Raw genomic sequence first — 21,520 nt, 5'->3', positions numbered from 1 at the left:
GCTGCTCTACTTTCAAAAGGTATGCAGAAAAACGGAGTTGCTTCTAGTTCTAGGCTTCATTTGAGCATAAAAAGCTGTTCCATACACTATAAAGCCAAGGATGCAGGGAGCCTCCCTTTTGTAACATTTAGGCTAGTGGTTAGGGTGCTCAGCTGTGAGTGGGCTACTCTTACCTCTCAGGTGAGTGACCTAGCCACCTGACTACACAATGACTTTGTTTCTGTCTCTGGCCCAATTAATATTTAATTATCTTAGTAAAGTAGGGTGAATTCAACAAGAGAAATTGAGAGAGACCTACATCAGAATATTCCAGTGGCTAAGGTACTCACCTTAGAGGTTATACACCCCTATTCAAATCCCTTCTCATCAGGCAAAGGGGGGAATTTAAACTAGGGTCTCCCATATCTCAGCTGAGTACCTCAAGCACTGAGCTAAAGATTAGAAGGGAGACTTCCTCTTCCCCACAGCCATTTTGTGTGGAGTGAGACAGACACCTAAACTGTTTCTTGTGAAAATGACTTAGGCTCCTAAGTCACCTGACTCCAAGAGAGGGGTTCCTGGTTGTGGATCACAAGCAGAAATAGGTCACTCCCTGCAGACCAGATTTAGGCACTGAACTTTAACTGGCACCTGAGATGACTGGGATTTAGGACACACCTTTCCCATCAGCATCTCCCATCTGCTAGCTTAGGCAGCTGCATGCCTAACTTGCTGATCTTTGTGTATCCCGTTTTACGGTGCGCTCTCTCTCCCCATGCATTGTATATGGAGCCTATGCATCTAACATAGACTTTGTGGATTCCAGTGATTTTCAAAGCATCTGAAAGCTAGGCTCATTGTTGCAATTTCCAAGATCTTTTGTGGATTTTGGATGTACTCTCTTGAAGCCTGAACTTCAGGTCTTCTATTTCTTGCTTTCCTCTTTTTATCAGTTATATCAAGGTTATATGCTATTAGAAAACTAATGGTGACTAGACTATTTTCTGTAACCTTCAGCAAGATGCTAATCTCATCTGTAAAGGTGGAGTTTTTATTGTCTGTATACATTTGTTATGTTGACTTACATGGCTGTGTAAGAGTTGCATTAGCAGGCCTGGAGATCTGAAGTCCTCTACTCAGAATGGTCATTAAAGATGGCGATTCTTGCAGGAGTAGGGCAAATACTTTATATTTAATTAGCATCTTAGCTAACAACAAAAATATCTATTCTCTCCAGCTACTGTACTGGAGGGTAGCAATTATATTTGAATCTGTCTTTCTAAAGGTGGTATAGGTAATCCTGGAAATTACAGACCAGAGAATCTTATTTCAGTACCAGATAATAGGGACAAATCAGCATGATTTATGTAAAGGAAAATTCTGCCTCTCTGATCTGCTGGTATTTTTTGTGTGGTTAAAACAGGATAAATGAGAAACATTATATTTATATTTGGGTATGCAAAACACTGAAAGCAATTGTGACTGTCCACACACACAGTGATGAGCACAGTCTTTATACCAGACCATACCATCATATATTGCATATGTAATAAAATCTGTAGGGCAACAAATGATTCATATAATGAGGAAAAATTTTGCTATGGGTAAAAATGTTTACTTCAGATTTCTATTTAACAAAATCACTGTAACATATTAGAATAAAAATAAGTTAGTATGTGCAACAAACTTTGCAGGAGTTTGCTTATAAAAATTATAATTTCAATAAAGTACATATAAAATGTAATTTAATGTATTGTAAACAATTAAGGAATGCAATTATAAAACTAAACAAAGTTCATATCTACATTCCATTATCTTACATTTACTTGCTTCTCTAGTTTGAACCAGGAAATATACAAGTCCTTTGTATACAAGTAAGTGCTCATTTAAGCCTGGCTTTCCAGAGGCTATTTTGTTTCCTAAAATGATCCTGTATGCTGGCCTTAGTACTAAGCTCTATTCTGTAAAGCAATGATGCACAAGCTTAACTTTATCCATGAAAGCATTTTCCTTTGAAGTGATGAGAGTACTTACACTCAAAGTTAGGTATCTGCACCACTTTTTGCAAGAATGGAGCCTTACTCGTCACAATTTTGGTGTATTTATATGCAGAATCAGAAGTGTAAGGTCGTATTGTGTATCTGTAAGTGCAACCCCCCTTCCCTTCAAGTTCTTGAGTTCTTATAATTACCTCTCTGTTCCATGTTAGTTTCGATGGAGGGACTGTTTTCTCTAACAACTCTGTGGCTTCAGAGACACTACTCCTGAGTGGGTACAATTCCACTGAGATGTGAGATAACTGTATTGTGTTCCCAATGGAGCTGATTTTAAGAACGTGAAGGAATGGGAGTTGCACTAACAGACACATTAATATCTTCTGATTTTGCATATAAATGATACCAAAATTATAGTGTAAAGGCACCGCTCTTGGAAACAGTGATCCATATACCTAACTTTGAGTATAAGTACTCCCATGACTTCAGTGGAACTACTTTCATGGGTGAAATTAAGCATGTGCATCACTGCTCTACAGAATGGAGCTTAGTACTAAGGCCAAAATACAGGATCACTTAGGGAACAAAATGGCTGCTGGAAAGAGAAGGGCTTATTTAAACCTAAATAGCTGCCTATTTCTAGAGATGACAGGTTTCAGAGTAGCAGCCGTGTTAGTCTGTATTCGCAAAAAGAAAAGGAGTACTTGTGGCACCTTAGAGACTAACAAATTTATTAGAGCATAAGCTTGTCTTATGCAGATGGTGGACTTAATCCTGAATTCCTTCTTCACTGCAACTGAGCATCTTTATAGACAAGAAGTATTTAAAGGAATAAGCATTGCCATTGTTCTAATAGCCTTGGAAATTTATTTAGTAGCCAGGCAAGCAGAGCTAAAGTGAGTGGATTGTTGGTTTTAGGATGGGGGCAGCAGGGGAACCTGTTCCATCCTCTCCTTTCTCCAAATAAAGTAAATCCCGTGTTGCTCACATGGAGGATACTTGTGAAACATTTTGCACAGCCAAGCCAGTGCTGAGATAGGATTCTGCCTGCTAAACTCTGTTCCACTATTGTCTAGGTGACACTGAATATCTGGGGGTACTGAAGAACTTTGGTCAGCTAACCACTGGGGGTGAGGGAGAAGGTTGGAACCTCACAGCCAGGCATAAACCAAACTGCCGCCGAGGGTAAGTGAAACTGCAGCTCCTGTAGTTCAAGGGAATAATTAAATGGTACAATAACATAGAAAAGGGGAGGAGACATTAATTTACAGGGACTATTACTCCTGGGGGAATTCTGCACACATTTTAAAATTCAGCATGTCTTATGTGTCAGAATAACCCAATATCCTCATGCTCCAGCTGTCAGCCCCAGGCTGTCTGGCTGCAGGAGCACCTGTCGCCCTTGCTAGGGAGTGCTGGTTGGGGGGAAATAAATTCTGCTGGAAAAAACACAATGTTGCAGAGAATATTAATTCTGCATTGCGCAGAATTCCAGCAGGAGCAGACTCTTCTGCAGCTTATGGTTAACTTGAGCCTGTTCTATTTGGGCTAGCATATGGGAATGACCTGCATTTCCATGTCTCCCTTGGGATGATCCCAAGGAGTTTACATTGGCGTTAAGCCACCCTCCAGGCTGCCAATGGGGTACAACTGCCCCAACTTTACAGATTGGGGAAACTGCACCACAAAGGCGAGGGAATGATTTCCCACAGTCAGAGAAGGACTTACAAATAAACCTCAGGTTTCAGAGTAGCAGCCGTGTTAGTCTATATTCACAAAAAAGAAAAGGAGTACTTGTGGCACCTTAGAGACTAACAAATTTATTTGAGCCTAAGCTTTCCTGAGCTACAGCTCACTTCATTGGATACATTCAATGGATGCATCCGAGGAAGTGAGCTGTCGCTCACGAAAGCTTAGGCTCAAATAAATTTGTTAGTCTCTAAGGCGCTCCAAATCCTCCCTTTCTTTTAGCAAATAAAGCTCAGTCGCTACCGCCTGTCCCAGTCCTCTGCAGTAAATACTTTTCCCTAAAAAAGGGATTTTAGCTGCCTGGCACAGCCAGGGCAGAGAACCCAGGCGCGGGGTGAGTGCATGGAGCGGGAGCGCTGGGCCCCAGAGAGGCAATGCGGACGTCTAGAAAAGCCGCTGCTGCTGGCGGCGCCGCATTCGGTCTCCCGCGCTCCACGTGTCTACGCCGGAGAGCGCGCGCTACCCGCCTCCCTCCCTGCTTTTAGACACGCCCACGGGCTCGAGCGCGGGCTCGCGCTTGCCTCGCCCCCTCTCCTTCCGAAGAGGGAAAATGCGAGGGAGGAGGGGCGAGGCCCGCGATTGGCCGCCGTTTACAGCCTCCCCGCCATTGGCGGCCGGGCTCGCGGGGCGGCACCTGATTGGCCGTCGGGATTTTGGATACCAAATTCAAAGTTTTTAAAAGTACCCGGCAAGCGCGGCAGCCGCCCAGAGTCATTCACCGGCCGCGGCTCGCGCGGAGGGAGCAGCGCCCCAGGTACTGCGGCCGGGCGAGGGGGACGGGGCTGAGGAGCCGCCGCAGCGGCGGGAGGGCTGACTGGTCCCGGCGTCAGAGGCGGTGGGGCTGTGACACCTCCCGGCGGGCTCGGTGCCCGGGCCCCGGGCTCCGGAGGGTGGATGGCGGGAGCGGGGCTCTGGCTGCGCGCCTCGGTTCTTGTGCTGGGGAAACCGAACATGCCTCGGGGCGGGGGGCTCCCCCAGGGCAGCCGCCGAGTGGCTCAGACCCGGCAGGTAGCCCGGGGGTCCCTCGGGGGCCGCCTGCCTCCCATTTCCCCCCGCCCCCCCCCCCCCCAGGCCTTGCAGCCACTTCCCCCCCCCGCCCGTCACTCCTCTCGGTCTCCCGCCCTGCGGCGGGATGGCGGGCCCCGGGCTGCTCCCCCAAGCGAGGGAAGCGCCAGCCCCGAGGGTCTTGGCGGGCGGGAGGAAGGCTGAGGAACAGCCGCGCAGCCCCGTCTCCCGCCCGTCCAGGCCATGCCGCCGGGAGAGGACACCGCCTAAACTGGCGGCAGATTGGCCCCGCGGCCCCCTTTTGGGGGTGGGGGGGATGATTAAAAGTGAGGGAAAGAGGAGGCAAGACCTGTCTCAGTGTGCGGATGGCAGAGCTGGGGGCTCTTCTGTCGGCAGCGGCCCAGCTCAGCACCGGGTGCTGGGAATGGAAATACACTGACAGCTCTGAGCCTGCAATGTACTAACCACGCTAGGAACAGATGCACTGAGCTTTAGTGACCGCAGAAGGCGGCCAGGGACTTATTTATGCGCAAACAAGGCCATTGGGGCACCTTCTCAAACCACAGCCCAGAGGGGGTCACCTTCACTAATTCAGCTATGCAAGAACCACAGCTTTGCCCCATTCACAGTACACGGAGGGAACCAATTATTTTTATTTCACTCCAAAAAGATATGCATCACTCTAAATATACAGGGGACACTTCTTCCTTCCACCTCAAACATTTATGGAACACCCTTTTCCCCAAACTCCTGGAAATGTCTATGACTGAAACCCCTTAAAAATCCTGGGGACTCCTCAGTCTCCGCAAACGCAGGAGTTGGTTTTGCCTTTGTACTGTGACCACATGGAAGGACGCTTCTCCAGCTATTCCCAGTGTGTAGGAGATCACATCTCTTCCCCACACTATGAACACATAGGAGAAATATCCATCACAGCATACCTGGGGTACCCTCCTATTTCACCACTAATATATGTGAAGGGATATCTCCATTAACATTAAGGGATACTTTTTAGCTTCACAAACATGCCCTGCCCCCAATCAGCAAAATTGTGCTTGGGGGTGGCTTCTCCCCTTCAACCACCACTTCCTCCCCTTCATGGTGGGGGTTGGGACACCTCCACCTTGCCTCTGAAGTGTACTTTGGCCTGGTACTCTGTGCAGGAGCCCCTATCCTGGTTCTGCTTGGTGGCAAATTAATATCCAAGAGGCAGCATGTCCAGTTCAGTGGCTGCCTGCCAATTGTCATCCTTAAGTCATGGAACCCTGTCACTAACACTCTGTTCCTTCTAGGGCAGTGGTTTTCAAACTTTTTCTGGTGACCCAGTTGAAGAAAATTGTTGATGCCTCTGACTCAGTGGAGCTGGGGATGAGGGATTTGGGGTGTGGGAGGGGCTCAGGGCTGGGGCAGAGGGTTGGGGTGTGAGGGTGGGGGCGAGAATGAGGGGTTCAAGGTGGAGGGGGCTCTGGGGTGGGGGTTGGGGTGCAGGATGGGGCTGGGAATGAGGGGTTTTGGGGTGGGGTGCAGGAGGGAGTTTGGGCTGGGGGTGCAGGCGCTGAGGTGGGGCTGGGGATGAGGGGTTTGGGGTGCAGGAGGGGTTCTGGGGTTGGGGTGGGGTGCAGGAGGGAGTTTGGGCTGGGGATGAGGGGTTTGGGGTGCAGGCTTACCTTGGGCTGCTCCTGGTCAGCAGTGCAGGGGGGTGCTAAGGCAAGCTTCCTGATTGTCCTGGAACCACGCTGCCCCTGGAAGTGGTCTGGCTCTTGCCTGCAAGCACTGCCCCCCACTGTGTTCTCATTGGCCGAGAACCAGCCAATGGGAGTGTGGAGCCAGTGCTCAGGGTGGGGGCAGCACACGGAGCCCAGTGGCCCTCCTGCCTAGGAGTCGGACCTGCTGCTGGCTACTTCCAGAACACAGTGAGGTGTCAGAACAGGTAAAATCTAGCTGGGCAGCACCGCTGATGGGACTTTTAACAGCCTGGTTGGCGGTGCTGACCACAGCTGCCCCAACCCAGTGCCTTACATTCCGCGACCCAGTACTAGGTCACGACCCGCAGTTTGAAAACCACTGTTCTAGGGGCCACTTGGAAATACATTGAATGTACTATGGTGTTTAAGACAGGAAGTGAGGATGCCATTATATCCATCCTAAAAAGAAGAAAAAAAGTTAGTGAATTATTTTTGGCACAATTATATCCAGGGTAACACTCTATTCTTATGAAAAGGTGCTGTTGGAATTTTAATGATCACTGATTGGGACCTGAAAGGCATGCGCTCAAGTAATAGAATGCGCTAACACCATGCTGGAGTATAGATTCAGGACTGTCTCTGTGGAGAGAGTGCCACATTTTGAATACTTGACTTCCTATAGCACTGGGTTGTTTTCCGCTCCCAGGGTCTCCTTCAAGTACTGACTTGGCCCAACTATGCTTGACTTTTGAAAACCAGCAAGATACATTTTTTAAGTACTATTTTCAGTAACCACTGTTTTGTGTGGATTTGGAGAAGAGCTAGCTATTCATAATAAGATCTGATGGCACTTCTTGCAAGACTTAAAAGTGATGCCTGTATGGTATCCAAATTACAATTGGGAAATTGCATTCTGCCCAATTAACCCACCCTCCTTCTACATATTCAGTTGGAGAAGTTACTCAGTTTCGTTCTAAAAAATGTATAGTGGAGTTGGTCTAAAACAGCTTTTGCATTTCATTTCAAGTTGGCTGCAGTTAAGTGGAGGAGAGGTTCAAATGTGCTGTGAATGTCACTTTTGTAAACGATAGACTGAATTCCCCGTTACGGAATTTGGGTCTTTGTGGAGCCCCATTAAAAGAACTGGCTCTGACTAAATTCAGACCGTATAAGTAGAACTTCAGCTCAGGACACATGCTCACTCAATCAATGCAGGATAGCTGGCTGACTAGATGGTCCAAGATATCCTAAGGCTTCATGTCTGCAGGAGAGAAATAGGGAAACGATAAAATGGAGCTTATCTACCATGAAAAGAAATGAAGCGGAGCTATGTGATACCTTTCCCTCCCTCACAGCATTTTTTTTTGTAAGAATAGAGAGGAAAGCTCCCCCTCCGCACCTATGCTATCTAGCAGCCAGTGCGAAGGTAGAACTCTCCATCCCAGACATCTCAGAAAGTATAGGAATAGGCATGTATTCTGTGGAAAACTGGAAATTTACACAAATTGTCCTTTAGTATAAGACGCATGGTGAAACGTTAAAATGCATGTTTTTTTACTGGGCCTTTCATTAAAAAGATCACCATAATCTATTCTGTAGTATTCAGTTTGATACAAACATTTATTTGAATGTTTTTCTTTAAGATTAAAGGCCTGTTGGGAAAGGACGAATGTCTTGTATTGATGGGTTCTTAGAGCATTTCCATATAGGATGAATTTTAAATGGACAGGTGAGCCCAGAAGTTTGGCAGGTCGTCCTGATATGTATCTGATGGTAAATATCTTCCAACTTAAACATTTTCTTGTTGGTGTTGTGTGCTTTTAGCATAGGGATTAGGGACATACGACTGGAAGGGACCTCCTGGTTCACAGAGTACAGTCGCAGGGAATCCTGTTGTCACAGGGAATCTCATCACTTAAGTGGAAACCTACAATACTTGTTTGCCATAGAGAAATTTGGTTTAACTGTGCAACTGACTTGCTCTGGCTAGAGCTGTTTTGGATTAATACTTTGTTGTTTTGTTGCAGGATACAAACCAGAAAATAATGAAAGCAAACCTTAACCACTCCATGAAAATGAAATGTGATTTTAATTGTAACCATGTCCGCTCTGGACTCGCACAATTAAAGACTGATGCAGTAAAGACAAGACTAGAAGAATCCTCTACCTCGAATTATGAGGAAGGGTCTTGTAAAGACTGTGTTAAAGAATATCAGAGGCTATTGCATAGTGAACTGCAGAATGCAACCCCCAGGAATTTTGACCCCAAAGCTGAAGGAAGGCTTATACATAACAAAGAAAACCAGCAAGTATTGTACAGATTTGGTGAAGGTGCCTGTGAAATGGAGGCGTTAGAAAACAGTAGGTTTAATGAGGAGAGTGGTTACTCCTCTATGTTGAGCAGCGAGTACAATGATCCAACAGAACATGAAGACAGTATATTACTGGCGGGAAATATATATGGCACACCAAATCACTGTCTCATGAACCAAAGCCAAGCACAGCTTTCCAAAAAAACCTTGTTACCAGTTACCTATTTTGAAGAACTGGTTTGCTCAACTTTGAAAAAAAGTGGTAAAAGAAATCTTAAATCATGGGCTATTGTGGACAGAATTGTTTCCCAGGGAAGCGTTGAATTTAAGAATCTAATTGGCAAAAAAATGGGATTAGATGGAATAGACATTCTTGGTGAACTCTTCCAAAGGGACCTCAGACATCTTTTAGCAAAAATCTTAACACATCTTGATGAGATGGACTTAATAAAGTAAGTTTACTAACCTTGTGGGAGTTTGTCATTGGGAAAGTGATAGTGCTAGTGGGAACCAGAAGGGATGCTGCTCTGTGCATATGAGCTTGACTTCTGCACGTTGGTTAGTATTATGTTACTACTTCAAAAGTATCCTAAAAAGTTCATTACTCAACATGATGCATGTTGCTATATAGGAGTGATGTGCATCTTTCATAGAAAACTTATAATACTCCAGTTCTACAAAACTATCATGAAAATCTACCAAAATTCACTCATTTGCCCTTACCATGACACAATATTTATTTGCCTGTTCAAAATTTTAAAAATTTCTCTGATCCATTCATATGGTAAGCTCACGGGGACAGGCACCCTCTCACGTTTTATATTTGCACAAGTCTAGCGCATTTTGAGTACTGCCAGATATAAATAGAAAAGAGGTGATGGAATAGCCTGCCTCTTGAAGGGGGTGGGAGGGTGTGGACTCAGTTTCTTGAGGACACTTACACTAGTGGACTAGATCTTGGACATATTTTTGAGCAACAAGTTTATTTTTTACTTTCAGAAGTTATTAAGGTGTTTGTGTTTTCACTACAGTGTGGCTAAAGTGAGTCCAACATGGAAGAAAATTCTAAAGGAAGACAAATGGGCTTTCCAAGTGTATAGTAAAGCAGTGAAAAGCCTTTCTGTAAGTTCCTGCATTTGATAACTTTAAATCTGAATCAGTGATATACAACCTGTTGCCTGAGGGCTAGCTGTGGCTCTTGAGGATAAAGATCAAAAAAATTATTTGATTATATATTGAAAATACGTTCTCTGAGCTGGCCCTGTGATATTTAAACTGAGGTGTTTAAATCCTGTTAAGGTTGACATCCTTTTTTTAACCTGAAGTGCAAACCTGGAAAATCTGAACTAAAAGTTCACTTCTTGGTGGAAAAGATACAAACATTCCTATTCATCACAACAAAATATTGATGAAAAAATTGTTTTGTTGTTTTAAAATTTTGCTGTTGACTCAATTGCATAATTTGTCTAAACGGTTAAACATTGTGGTAACTTGAAAATAATGTTCAGCGTAATTGAAGATTATTGAAATTAATGGTGGCCTAAACCATGTTGTCCCATAGATGTTTAAAATAGGGCTATCCATGAATTGCATTTATCTCAAACAAATAACTCAAAACAAATTAACTCAATTAAAAAATTAATCACAATTTTAATCACACTGTTAAACAATAATAGAGACCAATGTAAATTTATAATTATTTGTGGATGTTTTTCTACATTTTCAAATATATTCATTTCAATTACAACACAGAATACAAAGTGTGCAGTGCTCACTTGCACTGTAAAAAAGAAACAAAAGAAATAGTATTTTTCAGTTCTGCAGTGCAATTTCTTTATTGTGAAAGTACAACTTACAAATGTAGAATTATTATTTTACTTAACTGTTTTGTTTTTGAGTGCAATGTAAAACGTTAGAGCCTACAAGTCCACTCAGTCCTACTTCTTGTTCAGCCAATTGCTAAGACAAACAAGTTTGTTTATATTTATGGGATGTAGTGCTGTCCATTTCTTATTTACAGTGTCACTTGAAAGTGAGAATAGGTATTTGCATGGCATTGTTGTAGCTGGCATTGCAAGATAGGTTCCTGGGTTAGTGGTTCTGTTGTGTGGTGTACGATCCATTGTCTACAGCCAAGCTCTACGATACAACCACATTTGCTTCAACCCCTCAGACAGAGACAAACACCTACAAGGTCTCTATCAAGCATTCTTAAAACTACAATACCCACCTGCTGAAGTGAAGAAACAGATTGACAGAGCCAGAAGAGTACCCAGAAATCACCTACTACAGGACAGGCCCAATAAAGAAAATAACAGAATGCCACTAGCCTTTACCTTCAGCCCCCAACTAAAACCTCTTCAACGCATCATCAAGGATCTACAACCTATCCTGAAGGACGACCCAGCACTCTCACAGATCTTGGGAGACAGGCCAGTCCTTGCTTACAGACAGCCCCCCCAACCTGAAGCAAATACTCACCAGCAACCACACACCACACAACAGAACCACTAACCCAGGAACCTATCCTTGCAACAAAGCCCGTTGCCAACTGTGTCCACATATCTATTCAGGGGACACCATCATAGGGCCTAATCACATCAGCCACACTATCAGAGGCTCGTTCACCTGCGCATCTACCAATGTGATGTATGCCATCATGTGCCAGCAATGCCCTTCTGCCATGTACATTGGCCAAACTGGACAGTCTCTACGTAAAAGAATGAATGGACACAAATCAGACGTCAAGAATTATAACATTCAAAAACCAGTCGGAGAACACTTCAATCTCTTGGGTTACAGACCTAAGAGTGGCTATTCAACAAAAAAACTTCAAAAACAGACTCCAAGGAGAGACTGCTGAATTGGAATTAATTTGCAAACTGGATACAATTAACTTAGGCTTGAATAGAGACTGGGAGTGGATGGGTCATTACACAAAGTAAAACTATTTCCCCATGTTATTTCCCCCACCCCACACTGTTCCTCAGATGTTCTTGTCAACTGCTGGAAATGGCCCACCTTGATTATCACTACAAAAGGTTTTCTCTCCCCCCCTCCCCCCGCTGGTAATAGCTTATCTTGAGTGATCACTCTTCTTACAGCGTGTATGATAACACTCATTGTTTCATGTTTTCTGTGTATATAAATCTCCCCACAGTATTTTCCACTGAATGCATCCGATGAAGTGAGCTGTAGCTCATGAAAGCTTACGCTCAAATAAATTTATTAGTCTCTAAGGTGCCACAAGTACTCCTTTTTTTTTTTTTTTGTGTGTGTGTGTGTGTGCATACAGACTAACACGGCTGCTACTCTGAAAACTATTTTTTTGGTTTATCATTTTTTTTCAGTGCAAATATTTGTGATAAAAAATAATATGAAGTGAGCATTCTACACTTTGTATTCTGCGTTGTAATTGAAATTAATAGATTTGAAAATGTAGAAAAAAATCCAAAAAATATTTCTAGTAAATTTAAATTGATATTCTATTGTTTAACTGTGTGATTGATCATCTTTTTTAAATCTTGTGATTAATTGTAATTAATATTTTTAATCATTTGACAGCCCTCCTTTAAAATAGTAATGAGAATTGCTACTTACACCAAAAGTACAAGTAAAATGAAAGCCACATAGCTTACTATCAAGGTTTGAAAAAATTACCATAAACTTGCTAGCCAAAGAAAAGTTTACAAAGAAAACCTCAATACTTTAAAGACACACAGCTACTTTACATCAAAGTTAAATTTTTATACTTGCAGTTACTTAGGAGCCTTGTTACATCTTAACCTCATTTTCCTCTTGACAGGATGGTAGTGTACGGCCCTCAGAACATACTGTAACAAGGGAATATGTTCTGTATCGAGCAGCTTTAGCTTCTGTTCAGACAGCAGCCCCTCCAAACAGCTCATCCAAAAAAGCATCCAGATCCAAATCATCCAACCAGAGCAATCAGAATGGTTCTTACAGCCGACACATGGAGTTTTCTGAGGTAATGTTGATGTTTTTATTCTTTAACTACTGATGCGCTGTCAAGAATAGCACGTGAACAGTTTGTAACTCATGTTTCTAAAATGAACACCACAATTTTAACCACTGGTAATACTTTCCAAGCATAACTGACAAATTTAGATTATGGAACCTATTTTTGCTGCATGTATAAAACTGGGTGGGGAGTTATATAATACAATGGCATGGTCTTTATTGAATAAGGCTATGAGAAAAATACTTGGGTGTAAATCTTAGCTCAGGGCACAAATGAAAAGTAATTTGTGGCTTCCCCTTAATTGCCATCTGTGTGCAGTTAGTTTTCCAAACATACAGTCCCTGCCCTCAAAGAACTGTCTCACTTTGTAATATAACATGACTAGCAGTGTCTACTCAAGAAAAGCCAATGACTAACAGGCCTGTACTAGCTTATTGTTAAAGATTGACATATATCAACACAACTGTAGAAGGAAATCTATATTGCCTGCCCATGCTATGCTTCTCTTACTTCTAGTTGTATGAAATTGAAAAAAGGCTCTTTTTCCAAAAATGTACATACTAGCATGCCTCAGAATGAGACTGCTGAACCTTTGTTTTGTATTCTTAGCCCCTTTACTCACCCAAGAGTAAGGCCTCTCATATGCTACAACCTCTGAAGAAGCCTGTCATAAAACAGTTCATCTAGCATAGAAGGGATCAATAGCGATGCCTCTAAAACTAGGCTGAATCTGTGTTTTCATGAAATTTCTTGACAACAATGTTTTAAATGTTGTTCCCTAACACAATAGCATTGGACAACCAGATGGTGAAACTGACTAAACTGACCAGTCTATATCCCAAGTAGCATAAATGGTGAAAAGATAGAATTCTAATTACTCTGTGTTTTGGACCGCTCTTGTTTGTCTGTCATAGGGCTTATCTAAAAAGTATTGTTATTGTACACATTAAAGATGAATTGCAAATACATGTGCTGAATCCCCACCCCCAATCAAATTGTATGGAACATTCAGCACAGATTTGTGTGGTTTCTGTGGTAAATTGTATCTCTTGCTTTGGCTTTATAGTTTGCCTCAAAATTAAGACTAATCTTTTCCTACTTTGGCCACAGGACTTTTGTCCTTGATGTGCTGAATCTGCACTTTGGGATCAGTGGCTTTTGCTGTTCAACAATTTTACTAACCTCCAAATTTTCCAGTTCAGTTCATTTGCCCGGTGACTTTCAAATCAGAGTAGTTTCTGATTTCATTTTAGTTGCGTTTGTTGCTTGGCTAAAAGCTGCCACAAATTCAGTGTTTTACCTGTTTTAGAGATGATTATGAGGTTAACCAAGTGCTTCATAGTTGGAATAAGTTACAAATATTACAGTCCACAGCAAAGTATCCAGGTTAGGCAGATCTGTTACTTCATCTGATAATACATTCAATACTGACTTCATGAAGACAAACAAGTGTAAAGTTTCTGTAAACCCACATTCATAACTTTCAGTGTTGCTGTTCTTTGGCTGCTGCTTTTAGCCATTCCAGATCAAACTCTAGTACTTTTTCCATTAAATCCATAAGACTAAAATTGAAATGTAATCTGAGTGATTAGTGATTTTTGACTGCCTCCGTTTGAGTGCCCAACTTGAGGTGTCTTTTTGGGGGGGGGGGAGGAAGGGGGCTGATTTTCAGAGAGTGGGTGCTCACCACTTCTGAAAATTAGTTCTATTTACAGTGTTTTAAGTTGAATGTAATTCTAAATGGATGTAGTCCCTTATGAAAGTAAATGTAGTTGAGGCCCATCATATATGCTCTTTAGATGAGGACTGAGGGATCCAGGCCTTATTTGTATTTACTTGTATATTTATTACTCTGCAATGAGAGACTTAGTCCAATGTTCTGGTTACCCTTGACAATATTTTAGAAAGCGTCTTAGATCTGTTTCCATAAAATCGTACATATCCAATAGCTCATCAACAGTATAACTCTAGTAAGTTGATTAATCTCACCACAGATTCCCCACCAGAGTTCCATACCACCACTCTCCAGCTCTTTCACTCATCCTTAAGGAGAAGGGAGAAGAGAAGGGTCTTGCAACATTCCCTTGAGACTAACAAACTCAGGCTCTTATAAAACAAGGGGGAAGAGTTGGTGTTTGTGTATTTACTTGTTCCAGTGATTATTTCACTAAAAATAAATGTATATTTTCCCAATAGGCTGCCAAGACCTTGAAAAACACTGAAAACCTTAAGGTTTGTAGTCGCTGCAGCTCACCTGCAAAATATGACTCCTATCTACAGAGGGCAACGTGCAGCCGTGAAAGCTGTAGCTTTGACTTTTGCACCAAGTGCCTGTGCTGCTACCACAATTCCAGACACTGTGCAAGTGGCAAACCTGTGAAATCAAGCTCTCAACTAGGACTTCTTCCTGGCACCAAAAAGAGCAAACAGAATTTGCGGAGATTGTGATCTGTTGTGCTGTTAGCAGCTGCTATTCTATCACAGAGGTTAATTCAGAGATGAAAGTTATCCTAAAGAAAAGTGAATGTGGGAGTAGTTCTTAGTAAATATCTGTTTTTAAAATAAGTTGAATGTATTCTAGATCCATTTCTCAGCTGTAGTCAATTTTTAAAAACTTTTGAGAATTTTCAGAAATTTGTCCATAACCAAACATGTTTTTTTACTGATTTATAAAATTTAAAAGAAAAATTTGGATATGAATTCTACAGTATCTTTTAAAGAATGTTCTTAACTATTAACTTAAATTAAAAAAAAAAACCAAGGTTAATTGATCATTTTTGGCAAGTATTCCTACATGTCTGAAGCTAGCATTTTTCAATGGGGGGGATGGAAGAAGAATTGTTTTAAGGATTGAATTTTGTTTTAATTAAGTAATATTTGATTTTATTGTTCCAGAAAAGTATTTTAAATGAGTTTACAGTGGAAATTTGAATTGGAGTATGCAAATTAATGAGGTCCTTTTATATACAAAAAGTTGTGGGACTCTTTGTTTTAGAGTACATACTTTGCATTTGAGCCTCATCAGTCTAAAATTAGAACTTTAAGTTAAATTTTCAAAACACTAGCTGATCTGATGATTTACCTGAAATTAATCTTGGATTTGACTGGTGTTTTTTCATTCCCCTCTGCTGATATGATCAAGGAGCTACAAACTGACGTAGGACTCTTGCCATACTGACTCCATCCCAAAAAAGTGTTTTTTTAAAAAAAAAAAAAAAAAAAAAAAAAAAGTATATAGTGACATTGCTAAAGAAATGATTTGTCACTTTTCTTCAAATTGTATGTTAAATTTTAGATGTTTGTATATATGTAAATATGACTTTAAATATTTGTCAGTCTACCTTTTTATACCATAAATGTGAAAATAAATTAAAATGTTTTCAACAGAATTTAATGTAGATGCTCTGTAGTTCTTGATTTTGTTGCATCATAATATCAGTTCTAACATTAGTTCACATCTAACATCTTTTGGGATTTCCAATCCCTAAAAGTTTAATTATAAAAAAAAAATATTCTACCTTCCCTTTTTGTGTAAAATTCGCATTGAATCCGTTCCTGAGGTTCAGGCCATCTGCAATTCCCATGAAAGATAATGGGAGGTGAGTGCTCTTCACTCCAAGAACAAGCCCATTATCAGTGAAGATCTACTGTGGACTCAGTAGTGTGTGGTTCTAATTTTCTGGATCCAGTCCACAGACAACTTGTCACTACTGTTCTGTGGTGTTTAAAGGCAGATTCTGAAACAGAAGCAGACCGACTGCTGCCAAATGTAACCACCTGAGTATTGGCAACCACCGTGGGCCCCTACAGCCTCGGTAGGTAGATTTCAGACAACAAGAGAGCAGCACAGTAAGTCGTATTGACTTCCTGTTCTTAGTGCTTGTTCATATTCTGTCAGAATGCTGCATCCTGGCTTTGTCTATGCTCAGCTTTTCTTAATTTTGCAACCATGTTGGGAATAGTAGTGCAGACCAACCTCTATCATGTTAATCACTGTCTAACATCGGTTAGTGCAGACCTAAATGTGGTTAAAATGCGAATGTCTGCCTGAACCTTGTCTATACTAGTACTCCAACAAGTGGGGCTATAATGATAAGATTATTTTTAAGTCTAATGCAGACATGATTTTCTGGCCGGGAAAGAATAGTGTTTGCAGGAGAGATGGCCCTGAGGATGGGGAAAATGGTGTCCAGTGCCATTTGCCGGGAACTGGAAAAGATAAGGTTGCTTTAGTGATTGCTTTTTCATATAGTTGTAAGGTGATACATTGAGCTCAATACAAAGATTTATAGGTTAGCAAGCTTATGGATTATAAAATATATTTTGTTGTATCCATCATGTCTCACAGTTGTAACACTTTCTATAGAACAGACATTTTGGTTGGGGCCATAGGACTTCCCCTTCTATAGATCTCTGCCAACAGAGCCAAACATTAAGTCTCGGACCTTTTTGGCAGAACATTCAGATGTCTTAACTCAAAACTTTTCTATGCCTGCTTTGGAACTTAGGTTTATTTAGCCAGCAAATTTGCTTTTTGGAGCAGGTCAGACTAAGTAGGGGAACAGCTATCTTGTCAGCAGGACCCAGTTCTGTAGATGTGCTCTAATGCAGGCCACTGATAGGTTGGGTGCCGGACAGCACTCAAGAAGATGGCCAGAAAACATAGGCAAGCATGAGGTGTTGTGAATGAGCAGGTGCCATGCAGTTTTAGCTATTAGACATGGGCTACCTAAGCAGCTGACCTGGCTTAGATGTCTAATTCCAGGAGAAGTTCACAGCTGAGGATTCCAAGTGGAGTGCAGTGCTTATCTAGCCCACAAACCAGGTCAGTCAGCTGTTTAGGTGCCTACGCCCTTCTCAGCATTTTATTCCTGGCTAGCTTGGGCAGCTCCCTGCTCAGCTTGCTGGCTTCTGAGGATTCCTTTGTTAGGGCTTGTCTACACTGTTAGTGCCCACCAACTTGGGTGTGAATTCTAGTGAATACCAGCATGTTGTGTGCTAATATGGCCATGTGGAGCCTGCTGGTTTCCATTAAAAGTTCCTAGTGTGTGTTGACATAGTTCAGTTTCACAGTGCTATGTCAGTACACACTGGGAAACTTTTCGTATGAGCTAGCAGGGTCCATATGGACAGGTTAGTGCACGACATGCTGGTGTGCACCAGAATTTACCACTCAGCTGGTGTGCACTAACGCATCATGTAAACAAGTCCTTAGAAACCTAACCCTCACCGTGAAGTGTTTGGGAAGCATGAGTGCCTAGCTTGTGGTTGAGGATTCTACTAGATAACAGGGCATGTAGCAGGAGGCATCGCAACATTGAACTGATCAATGTCTAAGCCAGTGGTTTTCAAATTTTTTTTCTAGTGACCCAGTTGAAGAAAATTGATGCCCACGACCCAACGGACCTGGAGATGAGGGGTTTGGGGTGTGGGAGGGGCTCAGGGCTGGGGCCGGGAATGAGGGGCTCAGGGTGTGGGACGGGGGCTCTGGGCAGGGAGTTGGGGTGTGGGAGGGGGCAGGTCTAGGAGTGCAGGCTCAGGTGGGGATGAGGGTGCAGGGGGTGCTCAGAGCTGAGGCAGGGTGTTGAGGTGCAGGGGGGGTCAGGGCTCTGAGTTCGGGGGGGCTCAGGGCTGGGGCAGGGGATTGGAGCACAGGCTTACCTCAGACAGCTCCTGGTCATTGGCACAGCAGGGGTGCTAAGGCGGGGGTGCTCAGAGCTGAGGCAGGGTGTTGAGGTGCAGGGGGGGTCAGGGCTCTGAGTTCGGGGGGCTCAGGGCTGGGGCAGGGGATTGGAGCACAGGCTTACCTCAGACAGCTCCTGGTCATTGGCACAGCAGGGGTGCTAAGGCAGGCGTCCTGGCACCGTGGACCTTGCTGCACCCTGGAAGCAGCCAGCAGCAGGTCCGACTCCTAGGCAGAGGCACAGGACTCTTGCCCACAGGCACTGTCCCATGCCCCCAGCCAGCTACTTTTGGCCAGGAACTGGCCAATGGGAGTGCGGAGCCGGTGCTCGGGGCAGGGGCAGCATATGGAGCCCTGTGAGCCCTCCTGCCCCCAACTAGGACCTGGATCTGCTGCTGGCTGCTTCCAAAGCACAGCGTGGTGTCGGAACAGATAGGGACTAGCCTGCTTTAGCACCACCAACGGGACTTTTAATGGCCTGGTTGGCAGTGCTGACCAGAGCCACTGCGACCCAGGGCCTTACATTCCGCAACCCAGTACTGGGTCACGATCCACAGTTTGAAAACCATTGGTCTAAGCACCTTTGAGGATTTGGGCCTATATGTCTTCTGTTCTCCAGTACCACTTTGTCTAGACCAGGGGTTCCCAAACTTCGTTCGCTGCTTGCTCAGGGTAAGCCCCTGGCAGGCCACGAGATGCTTTGTTTACCTGAACATCCATAGGTTCGGCCACTTGCAGCTCCCAGGGACCATGGTTTGCTGTTCCCAGCCAATGGGAGCTGCGGGAAGTGGTGGCCTGGCCCGTGCCACTTCCCGTTGGCCGGGAACGGCAAACCGCAGTCCCTGGGAGCTTCGAGAGGCCGTACCTGTGGACGCCCAGGTAAAAAAAGCTTCTCGCAGCCAGCCAGGGGCTTACCCTGAGCAAGCCGTGAACCAAGTTTGGGAACCCCTGGTCTAGAGACTTGCATCCCAATTCATGGGACATTGCTTCTATGGCTTCTATTGCCGTCCAAGGTTCCCAGCCTCAATCCCAGATTGCCAGTTGTCAGAATCAACTTGAAAGGGCTGAAAACTACAATCCTCAGATGGATATTCAGCCTGCCCCAAAGAAGTAAAGAAAAATGCCTCCCATGAGTCTCACTTATCCCCAGATCTCACCCCACCCTAACATTAAAGATTTAATAATAGGAATAAAAAGAATAGATAATCTTGTGCCCTAATTCTGCTTTTGACCCAGACTAGCCCTTAAAATTAGAAAGGGTTTTTAAGCCCTAGACCTTTGCAGTCCAAAGAAGTCACTTACCTCAAGACAAGTCTCAGAAATCAAAAAGCAAGAAAAGGCTTTGTCACTTAATTTATTGTTCCCAAAAGAAGAGGGGACTGACCCAGTGAGATTGAGGAAGATGACACTCCAGGAGACTTCTCCTGTGCCTCTAACCTCAGCAACCAGAGGTAGTGAAGGATGACAAAAACTCCAAACAAAAGCATATTGCCTCTGAATCTAAGCTATCAGTGTAATCCACCTGTGAGGAATGGCCTCTCCTGCAGTGGAGGAAACATAAGGGAAAATCTTACCTGATCAATTTGGGTTTTGGACCCTTCATGTTTCACAACCTATTCTGACCCTCACCTGGTAGATTGTCTAAGAAATTGCAGAATTAAGCTATATTTCAGACATGATGCCATGAAGGCTCAGTTACAAATGGTTTACATTTTACATGCTGAAGTATTTTGGTTAACAAAAAAAAATTAATCTTTCATAGTTTTGGAAATTATCATTCTGGGAAAGGTTCAAAGGCAGTATGCTCCAATCAGGACCAAAGGTTTTGTCTGTCTGTCAAATCACATAACAGGAGAAGAAACCCATGTGAGACTGGGATTTGAAGAGTCCAAGAAAGGAAACTCTCAGATAAGACTAGAATTTCCATTCCTGGCAATTATACTATACTGAAGCATTCTTAAAACTAAAATGTGCCATGTAAAGGGAAAACCACAAGATGGTGCTCTTGAAACATTGCACAATGTCAGTTTCATAAACTTCCTTTTGCTGGCATCATCAGGAATCTCTTAATCCATTTTCCTTGCATATAGACTGATGGCATTGAAACTGATCATAACTTGATATGGATTTTGCAGTCAAAAATTAGTGTTCAGAGTACTAATTTTAGATCAATAGCTAAAACAAACTTGAATTTAAGCTCTGATTTTAATCTTTGGTTCCAAAAGTAATGTTCATTCTCAACTGTTGATAGCAGAGGCAATCCTGTTTTGCTATCTCTATTTGATGAAGTGTAGGCTACTACCTAAAAGGCTAATAGTGCTGTTTGGTAAAATGTATGCATCTTATTCAAGCAGTGACTTGCTTTACTAAAATTAAATTTCTTCAGAAACTTCATTGTTACCACAAAAGTTACTAAATGTTATGGGTCAAGTTCTGGCCCCCAGCTCTGTGCCCTTTTTACCACTCTGAAGACACAAAGGGGGTGAAAAGCTGAGAAGGGTGTGGGAATAATAAAGAATTGGCCCAACATTGCTGACTCCCCACTAGAGTTGTGCAAAGAACTGATTTTTCACCAAACCAAAACTTTTTTTTAAAATGTTTTTTATGGGGAGGGGGAAGGCAGGGAGTGGAGGGTCAAACAAAATGTTTTCATCAGTCTGAAATTAAATGGCTCATTTTGCTTTTGAGGTTTTAAAAACATCCTTAAGATAAAACTGAAGTAAATTTAAAAACAATCCATTTTGAATAGAAGAATTAAAATGTTTCATTTGGAAATGTCAAAACAAAATGTTTCAATTTTTCTAACATTTGTGCTTGATCATTTTTTGATCAAAGCAAGTTGTAAAATTCAAAAGTTTGGGGCTAAACATTTCACCCAGCTCTGCTCACCGTCTTTTGCACAGTAGGTGTTCGAGGACAAGCAGGGGGTAGGATCATTAGACTGCTGTAACTTATGCTGTGTACCAAACTGGCTCCTTCCGTCCCCCATTTCACGTCCCACAGCAAGTGCAGCTTGGCCAGGCCTGGGGATCTGACTGAATATCTCTATTTTACTAGGCTTTCACTCATTCAATGTTCACGTAAGCTATATAATAGCATTACACTGGCTGTTTCTGAGTGACGTCGGAAGT

General features: G+C 42.9%; 1 protein-coding gene across 5 annotated transcripts; it reads left to right on the top strand.

Annotated features, from left to right (window-relative positions):
- FBXO5 (F-box protein 5) lies at positions 1–15,957 on the top strand. Of its 5 annotated transcripts, none has more exons than XM_038396863.2 (6): positions 1–19; positions 3,050–3,158; positions 8,440–9,176; positions 9,756–9,846; positions 12,530–12,712; positions 14,903–15,957. In XM_038396863.2, exons 3-6 carry the CDS (start codon positions 8,458–8,460, stop codon positions 15,152–15,154), a joined length of 1,245 nt encoding a protein of 414 aa, XP_038252791.1. In that variant the 5' UTR covers positions 1–19; positions 3,050–3,158; positions 8,440–8,457; the 3' UTR covers positions 15,155–15,957. The 5 variants fall into 5 exon arrangements, with proteins under 5 accessions (XP_038252791.1, XP_043367155.1, XP_038252792.1 ...); XM_043511220.1 differs by lacking the exon at positions 1–19 and adding an exon at positions 2,735–2,869; XM_038396864.2 differs by lacking the exons at positions 1–19; positions 3,050–3,158 and adding an exon at positions 3,916–4,476.
- Positions 15,958–21,520: the final 5,563 nt, after the last annotated feature.

Source organism: Dermochelys coriacea, chromosome 3 (assembly GCF_009764565.3).
Source record: "Dermochelys coriacea isolate rDerCor1 chromosome 3, rDerCor1.pri.v4, whole genome shotgun sequence".
Classification (NCBI taxonomy): domain Eukaryota; kingdom Metazoa; phylum Chordata; order Testudines; family Dermochelyidae; genus Dermochelys; species Dermochelys coriacea.
The sequence above is the reverse complement of the archived record's forward strand: the minus strand, read 5'-3'. Positions and strand labels throughout refer to the sequence as shown.